General features: G+C 41.9%; 1 protein-coding gene across 7 annotated transcripts in view; it reads left to right on the top strand.

The window, feature by feature from the left end:
* The first annotated feature begins 231 nt into the window (after nucleotides 1-231).
* Nucleotides 232-16,101, top strand: part of LOC109643301 (spectrin beta chain, non-erythrocytic 5) — a 32,012-nt gene continuing 16,142 nt past the window's right edge. For 5 of the 7 annotated variants that reach the window (XM_069538558.1, XM_069538561.1, XM_069538564.1 and 2 more), the window contains exons 1-14: nucleotides 232-904; nucleotides 1,420-1,506; nucleotides 2,618-2,761; nucleotides 5,445-5,591; nucleotides 6,082-6,273; nucleotides 6,919-7,005; nucleotides 7,223-7,341; nucleotides 7,449-7,563; nucleotides 8,364-8,441; nucleotides 8,545-8,660; nucleotides 10,492-10,654; nucleotides 14,774-14,919; nucleotides 15,027-15,123; nucleotides 15,805-15,954. In XM_069538558.1, the coding sequence (XP_069394659.1) occupies nucleotides 392-904; nucleotides 1,420-1,506; nucleotides 2,618-2,761; nucleotides 5,445-5,591; nucleotides 6,082-6,273; nucleotides 6,919-7,005; nucleotides 7,223-7,341; nucleotides 7,449-7,563; nucleotides 8,364-8,441; nucleotides 8,545-8,660; nucleotides 10,492-10,654; nucleotides 14,774-14,919; nucleotides 15,027-15,123; nucleotides 15,805-15,954 (2,154 nt within the window). In that variant the 5' untranslated portion in view covers nucleotides 232-391. The remainder of the gene's footprint in view (nucleotides 905-1,419; nucleotides 1,507-2,617; nucleotides 2,762-5,444; nucleotides 5,592-6,081; nucleotides 6,274-6,918; nucleotides 7,006-7,222; nucleotides 7,342-7,448; nucleotides 7,564-8,363; nucleotides 8,442-8,544; nucleotides 8,661-10,491; nucleotides 10,655-14,773; nucleotides 14,920-15,026; nucleotides 15,124-15,804; nucleotides 15,955-16,101) is intronic. The other 2 variants (XM_069538560.1, XM_069538559.1) reach the window with 2 other exon arrangements.

The raw sequence follows: 16,101 nt of genomic DNA on the forward strand, positions 1-16,101 counted from the left end.
AGCAGCATGCCAGTTTTCATCCTCCTGCGGTCCCTGGTTATCAGGCTCCTCAGTAGCAAACTGGCAGGCTCAGTGGCACAGTTCCTAAGGAGAGGCCTCTCCACAGGCGCTGCACACCTTGGCACAGCGCTGCGCCACGTCTGGGACCGCATTCGATCCCAGGAGTCCAAGGAAGCCGTCCTGGGCTGCGTGCTGTGTGTCCTCAACATGCACAAGAAGGTGGAGAACTGAGCTCTCCCTCCCACTTTCTGTTCAGCCCTCTCTCCCCTGCATGCTGAACACAGAATGGACAACTGTTGAGTGGAGGAGAGTGCGCAAAGGGATGTGACAGACTCTTTTTTTTTGTTTATTTGGACTTCAGTTTATTCGCTTTCTTATCAAGACTCTGGTCATGTCTGAGAGCATCGTGAGGAAGGTGCAGCCCTTCACCATAGGGACCAGACTGTCGGTCCCCGCTGTGCCAAAATGCCAGGATTTTACGCAGAGCTATCTGCAGAGCACGAGTCTGGATAACTGCGCGCTGCAGCACAACCTGAACTCTCTCTACCTGAGCCGATCCCAGGTCTGTGCGCGGGATCCTTGCCTCGTCTCGCCCATCGTCAAGCAAGCAGCCCCCGTGAAACGCGACCAGGAGGAGCACATGGCAGCGGAGGACCACCTGAACCAGAACGTCGCCTCCTCCTCCTCCTCTTCTTCCTCCGCTGTCTCCAGATCCATCAAGAAGATCACCATCTCTGGGAAAGAGAGGTCAGAGAGCACGGGGCCAGCACGGCAGCTTTCTATCACAGGGTCAACATCTGAGAACAACAATAACAACAACAACAACGTCACCAGCACATCAGATCCACATCTGCCCAGGATTGTGGGAGTGAGCTGTGAGAATAAGCCTCATTCTCAGTTTAAGGTACAGTTCACACGTAATAACCTCACAATAAAAGAAATAATACATGTCACACACAGTGGTCATTAGTTTTACTGTTGCAATATTTTAATTATATTATTGGATTACATTTTGAAGTATTTGCTGAATAAAGAGTTTTCAAAGATGTGTAAAATGTTCATCTGGTCACAAACAGGATGGAAAATAGACATTTTGTACTCAGAGTCATAAAGTGCTTTACAAGGCCAAAAGTTACAGAGTAACCTACTTTGGATAAAATAGAACAAACACACACAAACACACACACACACACATATATATAATTTACATATTGTTGGACACATTTATTTGTAGAAAATGGATCAAGATGTTAAAGAAGAAATTGTCACATAGTGATAGTTATCGTCGTGTGCACAACCCCTCCTTAGAATGATAACCTTTGGTTTTTCAGCTGTCCTTTCCATCTGGTTCTGCTTATTCACAGCTTATTTTGTAGCCGTATATTTTATCTTTCAATTTATTTTGTGTCTTTGTTGAAGGTTTTACTCAGAAAAGATGGTGATGAACATCAGCCCACACACGGACAAAGCAGGGTGAGACTGAACGGAGAGAAATATGTGCAACAGGTAAATGCCATCTGTTATAAAAAAAAAGAGAGTTCGCCTTTAACAGGCGGTTTGGTTTGTTTCAGTAAGAGGACCTTTGATTAAAAAAGTTCTCTCATATTAATTATAAGATCATTTTCTCCAATTGTGTTGTGTTTTTGAAAAAGATGCTGTTTCTTCTAACTGTATCCAGTCTGCAGTAAAACAGATGTTTTGTTGTGTGTGAGACGATGGGGTCTGGTCTGAACAGCCGTCAGTGGAGCTGATGAGTATCTCGGACTTTAGGAAGTGAAGTCATGTGGTGTGTTTTCCAGACTCACTTTATTATATTATACATTTGGAGCAAAGTTACACAAGAGGTGGAACTCCCGGACTTGGGAGCAGTGCATTTCTGAACAAATAGAGGAAAAGTAGTACAAGTGTATTTGTAGGATATTGTTGAGAAGACAGGATTGGATTTGGCCTGCTACTTGTTGAAGTCAACAGTGTGTATGTGTGCAGCAGACCCAGCTGAGGCAAGGCTTACTGGAAAACATGAGGTCAGGGAAGATGTTAACAAAAGAAAAAACTTGGTGAGGTCTCGTCCTCATGGTGGTAACAATAACACAGTGACAAAGCAATGGCCTCATATTTCACATTTTTTGGACAGAAAAACGTCAGGTCTGTAACCACAACAATACCTTGACTATCCTCCACTCATGTATTATTCATTCATATGACAAAAAATGATAGGTGGAGTCGCTTTTACTCATTCAGGGGTGGAGGCATGAACATAACTAAAGTCCTTTAAAGGTGATAAAGATGACAGTTAAAATAAATCGTCCGAGGGTCGGCCCGCTCCTGCTTCCTTCGTGTGCCCAGATGTTTCCTGATTGGAGAACAGCAGGAATGTCCATTAGTGACGTGTCAGTCGAGTTCATTTCATCTCATGTGCTGACAGGTTTGTGTTGAGGAACATTGGGGCCAGTCTGACACATGTTGGTGATGTCTCTGGGTTAAAAGAAAGTGGAATCTACGTGAATGGATGTGTTATTTACAGAAACATCAAGCATTATCTGGTTTAATCCGATCAAAATGGCTCAAGTTGTCCTCATATTTTCAACACTGTGTCACCTGCGTTGTGTTCCCACAGATTTCAGTCCCTGAGTCACAGAAGAAAGAGCCCCAGAGGATAGAAAGTCACCCACACACTCAGAATGAAGCATCGGCAGCTGCTGCATCCCACAGCGACTGCTTCACTCAGCGCAACTCGCTCTTCAACAAGGAAGTGCTGCAGGTAAAATGTGACACACTAAACCAACATGTGTTCTCATGCTAAATAAATCAAAAATCCCTGTTCATGAGAAGCTGCTGCCCCCCCCGCCTTTAAAATTAAACTTATCAGAATATCTCATTTCCTCTAATGAAAAGAAGCTGGAGTGGGTTTATCTCAAAGGCAACGAGTTACGCTGCTGAGATGGAATCAGAATGGAAGCTGCCTGTCGTCCAAGGAGAACAAAAAATGCACCGGTTCCTATTTTGTCCAGAGAACTGTGTGAGCTGTGTTCAGCTGAGGGGAGAAGAGAGAGGGAGGGAGGAAACCGCCACAAGTGAAGCAATTATTTAGGGATGAGGTCATTGTTTGGCTCCATCTCTTCACGCCTATGGCCCAGAGAGACTCAGCCAAGCCGCACAACTGCTTGTGTTATCTCATCGCTGCGTCCACCCCAGCATACAAGGACATTTTTCAGAGGGTTCGGCAGAGGGACATTTTGTCAGACAGTTGGCTTTTTCATCAGCCGTTCTGTTGAGCAACTGTCCCAGTGATAGGCCACTCAGGAAATTAATTTAGTATGTGTCAGCTGAAGGAAACATATGATGTATGCATGTGTTGAGAACGGCTCTCTAGCACGTTGTTAATTTTAACAAGCTTATAGCAGCCCCCTTTGCTCTGAGCTGGAGCCTGTGTTTCTCTCACTCTTAAAAGCCTTTTGTATTTTAACTCTATTTTGAAATTGTAGTTTTTAAAGAGCCGTGAAGACAGATTGTATTTATTTAGCCAAAAATCACAAATTTTCCTTGAGGGGCTTAGCAATCTGTTTCATCATTACAGCACCCTCTGCCCTTATAGACCCTTGAGTTTGACAAGGACAAAAAATGTGTTATTACAATATTAAAGTATGACCGTGGAAGTGAGCTCTCCAGAGAGAGACCCCTATAGTTCTTTAACCTAAAGCAAAACAAGTCACCACATGGAAAAGCAGTGAGGGCCATGTGTCCGAGGCCGCTCTGCAAAACATCTCGCCTTTCTCTCTCCCGTTTCCGTGACAGAGAAAGTAGTGAAGCCTCCACTCCCACAGTCTTCTCAGAGACACAGTGCGAGGTAGGAGATTCAAAATGTGGATTGTTAGTTGAAAAAAAATAGAAAGTGCAAAATGTAGTTTATTCCACTTAAAATGCTCTTTTTTTTTTACATTTAAAAAAGAAAAAACTGAAAAAGAGCAATATCTTCTACACTCACCAAACGCTTTAAAGTTGATTCTGTTTTGACTGCGGTTGTGTTTTCCTGTGTGGCCAAAGAATTTCCATAAAAACATAACCCCATCAATCTAACAACAATCTAAACTCCATGCTCCTGTCAACTCTGTCTACTCTCGTGGCCACAGACAAAGACCCCAACAGAACATTTCGATAAACAGTCCATTGTTGTGGAGAGTGGACAGGAAGAAACAAGGGAATCATAGACTTCCTGTATGAGGTCATTATAATGCCATGGGACTCAGTGTGAGGAGATAGGGGCAGGCCTGTTTTGTCAAGTTCTTTTCCTTCTGTTAAATCCAGAAATACCTCCGCTGCCCCGGGGGCCTTGTAAAGTTAATGACCAACCTCTCCCAGGAGGATCGACATCACATTATAATCTCGTACAAAGAGTTGTTTTAATGGCAGTGTCGTGTGCGGTCCTGAGGTTTTATTGATTCAAATGACAGGTAGCTGTACAGCCTGTTATGAAATATCAATCACATTCAATTCCCAAAGAAATAATGGTTGGATGTAATGTTATAATAACATGTATGCACGCTCAGTTGTTATTTGACATTTGGCAGAGTACATAGAAACAACAGTTGAAGACCAACAGTGTGACTCATGGGGGATCATTCTGAGAAGTGGAAGAACCAGACTTGATGAGTCCATTAGCTTATTGAGACATGGGCGGGTCATGGCCTCTCACACTGGGCTCTTTACAGAAAACAAGCTTATACTTTCAAACCATTTCTGAATTTGGCCGCTCGGCTTGCAGTTCTCACTCCATACAAATGTTGCCAGAGAATGTAGCCCCTGCATGACAAAGCCTTATGCAATGGAGGCCAGGCGTTTGCCAAGATAAACTTCTGCTCTGCATAATATAACATGGGAGAACAAAGGGCTGTTCTTAATGTGTCGGAGGCTGCATATTACTCTAACTCAGGAAGAAAATGTGGCCTGTTTGCTCTCCTGTTCCGCAGAAATTACACTGTAACCACACAGTGTTGAGTGAACTGTTGACTCTTGTATTTGAAAGCTCTACATATAAATGTTATGAAAAACACTGTATAACACTGAGCAATAACTAATACATATGCAGTTCTACTCTCTGATATATAGTGTGTATTTAAAGTTTCACTCAGTATTATTCTCCACCATTGCTCTTAGTGCATTGCAGAGCTGATCTATGAAACTTGCATTATTTAATTTATTTATAAATAAAATATACAAAATCCACTTGGGGGGCATTCAGTTGTTATCTCTTAGCACATATCACTGCACATCCTGAAGTTGTTGATGTTGCTACATAAAACCTCAGCCATGTTAAATTACATCTGCTGAAACGGATGCTTTCCCAGATGTCATTTTAACAGAAATATCATTGAACTGCTAAATCCTGTCGATAAACAGAGCCATGCACAGTGTAACACATATTATTGTCTGTGTCTGTGATGCAGGCTGAGGCATGGATCAGAAGCAAATTGCAGGACCTGAAGGATGGCTGTAACATTCAGCGCTGCCCCCTGCAGGACTGGGAGGAGGCCTCGCAGACGCTCCAGAGGGACCTCAAAGACTTTGAGAACACGCTCATTCAACTCAACCAGGTAAGAAAACGATTCAACACCAAATTAAATGTTACCATGTCACCAGAGCAGACACACCAGAGCAACACGTCCAAAAGTAAATAATTATTTTAACTTTTTAACAGGACTGAATGGGACCATTAATCACTGTCTCTGGGGCTAAAAGAGTCTGTCGGCTCACATAACACACAACTTAATAGTCTTGTAGGCATTTCCAGTCGAGCGGAGAGAAAAGCAGACCCTCTGTGTTCCAGATGGCTCTGTCAGGCCTGTTTATAATTTCGCCCTCCGAACAAAATGTTTAGAAATGTTTCAATGCTGATAATTAACCTCGTCTGACACTCAAACAGCACAGAAAGCAGATATTCGGAACCGGGAGAATGTGAATGGCAGTTTTTCAACATGCGAAATAATGTGTCTGACAAACTGAGGTGTCAGATGTGCTTAGCCACTGTTGCATGTTAGTCTGGCTGCTTCACCGTATCTGAACTGTGCCCTCGTGTTTCAAAAGATGGGTGAGCAGCTGATCTGCAAGCTGAACCCTACGTCCGACCTGGTTAAGAAGCAGCTAGGCCAGCTCAGGGACCAGTGGCAGACCCTTAAACAGACGGCTGCAAATCAGACGAGGGCCCTCGGAGGGGCCAAGAACCTGCAGGAGTTCAACAAGAAAGTGGACAAGCTGGAGGCATGGATTAAAGAGAAGGTAGAGAAAACAATTCCTCTCGTTTACTGCTGTTATACTATGTGTAAGAAGTATATAGTTTTTTCGATGCTTTTATATTTAATTTTATTGTCAAATTTAGCCCTTATGTGAAATTAGATGAAATGTGAAGCAAGTTCTTCTTCTACATTATTTGATTATTTTAAGGCACCTTCTCAGATGTTTCACTCCTGAGTGGAAAGACAGCTAACACAACTGGCATAAAAACAAAGCAGCACTTGCTAATCTAGGAAATGATCTCCTGACATATCCTGAAGACATCTCTTGTTTGTGTATATTCACCAGTGTAAAACATCTGCCTGTTATTATCAAAGACCCAATCATCTTCAGGCCCGTGTTTATCTCCCTGCTCAAACCCATGTCTGGCACAGGGGGGAACTGATGATTGATAATGGACCAGTGGGAATGTAATGGTGGATGTAGCTATTCACCATTTAGTTTCTCTCATTCTTTCCTCTGTGCATTAGTATCAAGTTCAAAGTTTCTCCGTAATGCTGGCGGCCACCTCTGTTCAGCATCCTCCTTGCTAGCAGGGCTTATAGTTGATATCCTGCTGCCTCTGAGAAGAAATAATAGTCAGGTTCCAAATAAATGGGGGATGTAAACACAGTGTTTTGTATGTGCCAGCAGGAAGAGGAGCCGTCTCTGGTGAACGTCCTGGGGGAAAATGTTGACAAAATGCAGCTGACCAGGAGAATTTTAGATCTAAAACAGGTACGAGCAAAAATGACCAGAAACACAGTATACCTGCTTAACCACATTCTGGAGATAAACTTATACACATTCCCATGTGTGACTGTTTTATATTACATATTTTTCCCCAGAGGATTCCAAGTTATTTATCTATGGCGTGAGTGTAATTTGTCTCTCAGGGTGAATGGTAAAGACAGGTGAGGTCATAGTTGGACCGTGTTTCTCTGTTTCTCTGCAGGATGAGCAGCTCTACAGAAACCTCCACGAGGAGATCAACCACTTGGCTCTAAAACTGGAGAAACAGGGGAAGACAGATGGCAAGAACATCTCCACCAGGAGGAAACACATCAATAAAATGTACACTTTGTCCCCTCTTGTCTAACTGCTGTGCAGCATGATGCATCTTCAATGTAAAGATTATTCGAGGACTGCAATAAGTTGTTTCTCGTCTGCTCTCTGTGTAGGTGGCTGAAGGTCCAGTCTCATCTGAAAAACTACCACGAAAATCTTCAGCTGGCTCTGGAGGTGTCCTCCTTCTACCAGCAGGCTGATAACACACTGTTTGCCATCAACAACATGGTAAAACTGTCAACTTGTCTTTTGCTTTTTTACTCAGAGCTGAGATTCTCATTATTCTCTGTGAATGAAGGAACGTCCTTCAGTCCCACTGCTGACCCTTTAACACCAATCATAATGTAAATAAGAAATAATAAACTTTATTTATATATTTAAAATTGTTGCACTTTTTTTTATACCACAACTACCCTCCATTACTTCAATATTTTTTATGAAAGTTTTGTTTCCTCATTGTAACTATGTGAATTTCTGTAAAACCTACAACAGTTATATTATATTATTTATGTGTTTCATTTTGAAATTCCCCAATTTTTATATTCATATCATATTGTATACTACTGTGAATGTATATACACTTATACATATATAAATGTATATAGTTATTACATATACAAATAGTATTATTTAGTATACAACAGTGATTTGATACTTGATACTCATATTCATATTGTAAACCATACATACCTTTATACTTATAATACATATATATGTCTATGTCTATTTCAATATTTCCTCATACATAATGCAATAATAAATATATAGACACATCCTCGTACAATCATCCTGTGCCACTGCACTTCACTCAACTACATTTCTCTACAAATCCCATCTGTCTGTAGTGAAAGGTGTATATGATTTACATATTGTCTGTATTTTTATGTCATTTCCTTTTTTATATTCTTATTTTATTCTATTGTATACTTTCACATGTTCTCTTGCCTACCTCCCTCTGATTATCTGCTGCTGTAATGAGTTAATGTATCTTATTTTTCACATATTCTGTTACGTATCTTTTCTTCCAGATGAAAAGCCTATCTGCATCCAAAGAGTGTGACGGCTTTGGCGACAGAGAGATCCGGGACATTGCCAGTCAGATCATGGTAGGAAACATCTTTTCACTTGAAGCAGCACCACTTGGTCAAACCCTGAGCGTTCGTGTTGCAGAAGCCTTCTCTAACTAACCAAAAGGCCTGTGTGTGGTAGATGCTGGACGTGAGCGTGTCCCAGCTGTCCAATCTGCATCCTGCCCTGGCCACCGGAGTCACGCAGAAGCAGAGTGAGGTGAAGGACTGCTGGGCACTTCTTCATAAAGTCTTCAGGTAAGAGAGCAGGCCAAGGATACAACAACTTTGGTGGCCCTGTGAATACATGAGGCATTTCTCTCAGTAATTGGTTCTCTACAGATTTCCACCGAGCTGGAACCGTATTTTGCTGTTATTACTCTTCTGGTACCAGACATTAAAAGTCTATACTGGCAGAACATGGGAGAAGTTTTCCAACAGAAAATGAGCGTTCTCTCTTTCTCTTGATTAGGCGTGTTTGATTTGGGATTGAAGCCTTGAATAATTATAAGCAAAGTGAAGGAGCGCTCTGTCTGGGTCGTCTGGAGACCGCCTGCCACACACGTCATCCCTCACCACACACTTTTTGGTTTATAGTTTTCAGTTTTCTGCACTGCTTTGAAATTTGACATATGTTTGATTATTGTACATGGTGAATAATGTCCTGGCTGATGGAGTTAAATTGGCAACATGGTTTGTTCTTGTCGAACTGAAATCCTGCATTCTCCTTGAACAATTTGCTAAATCTGTGATAAAACATATTTATAAGATCTTTACAGCATTTATAAAACAGATTTATTGTTAATACAGGCTACCATGAGAATTCAGATGTATTATTATACTATCAGAAGCAATATTTGCTTAACCACTGCAGCCACATTTAAAAGTTGTGGGAACTAAAGTTTGTGCACTGGGGTCAATACTGAATTACTGACACATCCCTGACGTCTGGTGACATCAGAAAGATCTCCAAACCTGCTGATGTCTGATTAATAAGAACATTTATGACAGATGGACCCAGAACATTGATACAAAGGAGTTAGTTTTTAATGAGGTGACATTTTTTGAATGGCAGTCTACGCAGCCAGATATTTTTTTTGGAGCCAGCCCCTGCAGGCCCTCTGTGGTATTTAACTTATAAGCACTTCTGCATCCAGGCCCGGAAGCTTCATCCACATTTTATATACACTCTGTGGTTACAGTCATACAGCATGTACAGTAAAAACGTGGTATTCTTTGAAATAGTGTCCAAAATGCACAGGAACATCGTCTCAACAGTAAATTTCAAATGCTGTATAAAACAAAACAAAAAAATAGGTGAAGGTGGAAGTGGAATTGGAAATCATAAAATTATTTCTTGAGATGTGCTGAATGACTAAAATGTACTATTGTTTTTATCAAATTCATTAGGGTCTGTCTTCTGGGGACTAAGATTCAACAGTTTTATTTTTGTACAAAGCATTGAATTGGCCAATGGATAACATTGATCATCCCTCCACTCTGCCTGGGCAAAAAGGACTGAATATTTTCCATGTTCATATTAGTATATGTATTTAAATTTTTGCAGCAATGTGGTATAAAAGATTTATGACGATTTTAATTCTCTTTTACACTGAGGCAGTGTCTGAGCTTTAAAATGGCATTTTATGCAATCATCAACCCATACATTATAAAGCTTTGCACAGAGTCACTGCGGTTTTGTAGGCGAAACCCAGATTTATAAAATATACATATATATATCTCTGGATCAGGTAACATACACCCATACATAGACCACTTGAAAATGTCAGACCACAATTATATATTTATACTCTGTCCAGAAAGGGTGGACCAGAGGGCCTTCTGCAGACTTGCAGCACAGTTTTAATCCATCCATCGCCAACATTCCTGCTCTCCAAACATTTCTCAGGCTGCAGCTTCTCATGTCAGCGGGCTATCTTTAGATCCAACTATTACATCACCTCATCTGTCTTATCAGCTATTTCAACCAAATAAGACAAACACTGGAAGGAAACCTCAGAGCCATAATTGGAATTTATCATGCTGCTGTCAGCGCCGCCGTAAAACCCCTGCTCTGCTCGTCCTGCAGGAGCGACAGGACCATGCTCTCTCCCACTGGTTCCACTTTCACCAGGGAAGACGCTGACCCCCTGACACCGGCGTGTGAACCCCAGGGCAATGTGGGAACAGAGACACAAAGGATCATGGGAAAGGAGGTGAAGGAGGAGCAGAATCGTCTGAAAGGCTGTGTGGTGAGTAGCTTTGTTTTTTGTTTTTTTTCGTTCGGTGGCTGAGGAAACCACTCTGTGGCTCTTGACGCCATCGGTGCGGGCAAAATATGAGGTCAGCTTCTTCCAGGACTATGACATGTGCAGAAAGTGATGCACTTTGTGCTTTGGTTTGGAAAATGCCTGATTTAACATTTTAAGCAGGTTTTTCCTTAATAACAGTATTTCTGGTGGTTTCTAGGCAACCAACAGCTGGTTTTCCATCCTACCAGCTAGTTAGTTGCTCTTAATACTATCATCTGGCGTTGTAGTTGTGAGGAAGCTTCTGACAAGACTGAATTCCAGTGGCTCTAAAACTTAGCAATATGTAACTTGGCTCAGTTTTCTTGCCAAGCGATCTATCACCTAACAGGAACCCCAGTCTGCTAATGTTATGAATGTCACCCAGCAGGAGTCACATGAAGAGCTTTTAGAGGTGTTATTGACCCTGGCACAAAGATTCCATATGTTTCCATGAAATATGTCAAAATGTGACTTTACACCATGTTTGAACGGTGGGCCAGAGCAAATACGCTTTTCCTGTCGAGCCTAAAATTTCACTTTATGGTAGAGTAATATCTTGGCCACTCCAAGAAAAGTACACAGTCATTGGATTAATGTGTTAATAAAAGATGGTTGGGTCAATGCAAGGTGAGTGGTCTATCTGCCGAGCATGTGGATTACTCAGACACCATATCCTTCATATTAGAGGCCTGTACCAGCACTTTATCTAACACTGCAGTACACCAGTCATATCAATGCCCATAAACCTACGAGGAAATATGTCTTTTAGAAGAGAAACATAAGTGTGAGGTGTAAGAACCAGCAATTTTGGGTATATCATAGTTTATTATGTTAGCACATCAAACGTCGTAAGTCAGTGCACAGAAGCTATTTGTTCTCAGTCAAGAGGTATCACACAATGCAGTGCTCCTCATCTCTCCTTGAGTTTCTTGTGAAGTCCCCGCTGAACCTCTGGCCTTATTTTACCTGATGAGGAAGTGACCAGATGCTGGAGGAGAAGGAATCTTCACTCTTTGCACTCTGCCTGTTTTCCTGGTTCGTTTATTTCCCTCCTCATGTCTTTAGGTGACAGGGAGCCCATCAGGCCAGTGGAGCCTCACGGCTCTGCGGTGGTTTCACTCAACGGGCTCTGAGCTCATTGGCATGGCAATCCTTAGCCCTTTTTTTCAACAGTTAGTATTTCTTTATTGCACTGAACTGGGAGTTACCTGAGTGCACTGTCTTTGGAAGCCTCGTTACTCTTTATGAAAGGATTAATGAGACACTCCAAACAAAACCCTGGAGCCCAAAAGGGCTGAAGTCAGAACCACCAGTGGAACAGTAAAAGTAATTTGTCACATACTTTCGCTGCTCCAGAGTGTACTGAATTGATTACAGTATTTTTAACAATAGTAGATGTAGCTGCACAGGTCTGCGGGCTGGTAGTGACTAGGACTATCACAGACATGCTGGTAGATCATATTTTTTAACGTTTACAAAAACACACTTTCCTTATTACAGGTATATATATAAGAAACCTGCTGATATCTTTGAAGGTTTTAGTGTCGGTGTGGGTACCTGGATTATAAAGCAAACGTCTGTGTCCGCACGCAGTGCTATTGCTTCTTGTTTCTGGAGGTAAACATGGCCATCGTCTGTTTCTCAGGGTAATCGTAACCAGATGCAGGGGCTGCAGACCAGATGGGCTCGGTGCTAAGTGATAGTTCTTGGCTGACATCACCTCATAGCACGTTGCAAAGGAAGACGCACAGGGGAAGAGCAGTTCAGTAGAAAACAGATAAAGATCAACAGATCAGGGAGATGCCTATTGAAATAGGAGACGATTGACTGAGTCTAAAAGACAGAATACCATTGAATATGACATTAAAAACCAATGAACAACTATTTGTTTCTTTGTTGCTGTGACGTCATGAGTAAGAGTGGGATGTCGAGTTGTTTAGACTTGAAGCCAGTGGGACAGAATATCTGAGGAGGAGACGTCCATGATGTTCATCAATCCTGTCGAATCAGAAACACTAGAATGTTAGTGTTTTTCAGCACATAAATGAGCCAATAATCATAGTCGCCTGCAAATTAACTGACATGTTCATGAATGATATTCGACTCCTTCAATTTACTACATTCCCAGTGTAACATTGAAGGTGACACTTTCCATTCTTACTCACTTCTTCTGTTAGCCCAGTCAAATAATAACAAGAGGAAATTAAATCTACTCCAATTATTATATTATCATTATTAATGATTAATGTTTTGTTCTTTTTGGCTGCTGTTTCAATCCAGCAATCCAGATTTTTAATGTGAAATCATTGACAGATACATGTTTATCTTGCTGATTGTTGAAAAACTTTACCTGCGCCAGAGCTATTGTAGTGATGGTCAGATTTATACATGCAGTTAGACAGAAACGTCAGCGTAAGAAAATGTTTTGCTAAATTCACAGTCAGGCCAACCAGATTTGGTAAGTAAAGCAAAGCTGAATTTTTCTTGATAGTTCAGAGTCAAAAACCAATACAGAGAAGAACAAGAACCAAAACAAGACACACCCTCTTTCATTCGTTCCGTTGGACTAAGTTTATGCAGCATTGCAGTCTTTTACAGAGGTGTGCAGTTGGTTAAAAGGCCAATTGTCAGGATATCCCACCCTGTAATAGTGCAACTTCATGTAGTTCTCTTTAGAAGTCCTTTGTCCAATCTTTCAAATACAATTCCACAAACGTCTGTATGGCTGAGCGTGGAATGCAACTTAAAAACTGTAAATCTTATTGGCTTCAAACTTGGCATATGTGTTGTTTTTCATGGGAAGTGCAGTGTCGAGTTTGATGTGATTTGGACATGAGATATATATCCAGTATTAATAACATTAGAAGAAAGACTCAAACTGCACTCTGCAGCAGTCAGTGGGGGCGGGGCATTGGTCCTTTGACCTGAATGTTCCTCTACGTCCTCAGATAACCAGCAGCAGTGGTCGGCAGCTGGCCAATATCTGTCCCAACAGATAATTCTGATTATTTTTAATTCACCATATTGGACTGTAACAGAAATTCACGGGTGATGAATTTGCCTCCAAAGTAAAAGCACATGTTTATTTTGTTGCTTCAGTGCTTTATAACAGTTGAATTGCAGAGCTTTTATTTTTGAGAAGTTATAAACTTGGTTCTTGAAGATTGTCGATTGCTTAACAGACCTCTGAGATAACCGACATGCAATGTATGAAAAAATAACACCAGTTTAGTCATTTAAATTTCAAACTTATATGTAAACCACACACACAGTAATAAAGCAAATATCATTTTATGAAACACAGACCATAACATCTGTTTATAAAACGGAATTCGATTGATCATAGGTCACTTTTACAGCTGCAACCAACGTTAACACAGGCCAAGCAAACAGTCATGTTTAGAACAGGCACCATGGCTGTAAAACAGGCTTGACGTCTTTAACTCTGCACATAGACACGTCTGTAGCTCTGACCTTTCTAAAAAGTCCACAGTTCTAAACAGAGACAGAGAAGACGACCACGGAAATCAGTATCTAATGCTGCTGCTATTTAATGAGAGTTGGGGATAGGGGAGTTTAAAAGGGTCACATTTCCAACTGCAATGGCTCTTTTGGTGATTTTCGTCATCCAAGTGGTACAGCACATGTTGGCAGCCTTGTTAGGCTTAATGTGCTCTTTCATAAAGCAATTATGATTTATTCAAACTCCCTCTGCCATCTGTGGTATTTTATTTCAAACTTTGATGCTGTCAAACAGAAAAGGGCAGCGGCAGCGTGTAGCGTCAGCCCTCCTCTGGATTATTTCACAGGGAATAGCAGACCTTTGTAAGAAAGTGGAGTTTGGGTTGGGTGGTTTACAGGAGAGGCTTTACTGAGCTGTGGGCAGCCGGCCATGTTGTCCGGTCTCCAGCGACGTTGTAACAGTGAGCTACAGCAATGCCTCGTTGTCTGTGAAATCCTCCATCTGAGATGTTTATGCATCCTGTTAACATTTAGTGAGATGGCTGACAGGAAAAACAAAAACACCGCTCACATGTAATGTTGCTGATCTGTTAGACTTTTTGCTCTTTTTGTCAACAGAGTACTGTTGAATGTGAGAATGGCAGGAGAGTGCTGTGCAGCCAGAGCCAGGAGCAGCCATCAGTGAACCACACCTCTCCGCCCGTGGGAGACAGCCCCGCGTGTGCGAATGATGTCATCATCAGACATCAACTGAAGGCGGAAAGGTGACATTTCAGCCTGGCTTCTCGCTCTGTCTCTCTCTGCGACTTACATAATGAGAGGTCTTTATGTAAGTTATAAGTGGAGTCACATGTCTGTGTTTGCTTTGCAGCAGGAAGCCCAAAGCGGAGCCCAAACTCGCCGCTGCCCCTCCAGGCCACCCACAGCTCCACATGCAGCTTCAGAAGTTCACCATATCTGCTGACAAGGTGACTCGTCCTCTGCCAGGCACACATTCGCTTTTTAATTCTTACACTAGAAGTCCCCTTCCCAAACTGTCAGTACGCTCAACAGAACAAGTGCTGACACGGAAACGGTTCATGTTGCGTTAAATCCTGTGAAGTCAGGGTCAGAATTCATAAAAATTAGTTGACAAGTCAGCGCTGCAGTTTTACTCATCAGTTATTACACCAACTTCTTCTGAGCAGCCACAGGCATGAGGTCACATTTTAAATTAGACTTATTTTCAAGTATGCTTTTTTTATCATGTCCAGTAATTTACTTGTTTTTGTCTTTTTTTTACAAATGCTTAAACTGTGCTTAAAGGTCAGAATGGCCAGCATCATCCATTTCCTGGTCACTTTAGCAGCTAAATACCATGTTTGTTGTGCTGAATTTAGATGACTAGATGTTTAGCTGTTCTTTTTCTAACCATAATGCTTTCCGGCTGTGGCTCAGGCGGGTCATCTACTAACTAAAAGGTTGGTGGTTCGATCCCCAGATGCTCCAGTCCACATGCTGAGGTGTCATTGGCGGAGCTGTTGAACCAGAAAGAGTGCAGCAATTAGAAGCGCTGTATGAGTCTCGTACTGTAACAAACTTTTAGTGGCCCATAAAAGTGCTATATAAACCCAGTCCATTTAACATCTCTCTGTCTGTCTCCCTGTCAGACTCTGTCCTGGCTGAAAGACAACGTGTCCATGGCCACGCAGGTGTGTTCCATCGCCGGCTTCGAGGGCCTGGAGGCAGCCAGGAGGTGTCAGCACACCCTGGAGCGAGACATCCTCACCAACAGAGCCAGGATAGAGGTGGTGAAAAGGGTGAGTAGATTTCTCACTAAATATCTGTCTGTTGTCCATATGGGCACTTTATATCTCAGTGCAAGGACATGTTTGCTGGGATCAGCTGATGAGCTACCTCATTTTCCATCATATTCTCTTATATGCAGTTTTTAAATGCATCTTGGT

Source organism: Paralichthys olivaceus, chromosome 14, assembly GCF_024713975.1.
Source record: "Paralichthys olivaceus isolate ysfri-2021 chromosome 14, ASM2471397v2, whole genome shotgun sequence".
Lineage (NCBI taxonomy): Eukaryota > Metazoa > Chordata > Actinopteri > Pleuronectiformes > Paralichthyidae > Paralichthys > Paralichthys olivaceus.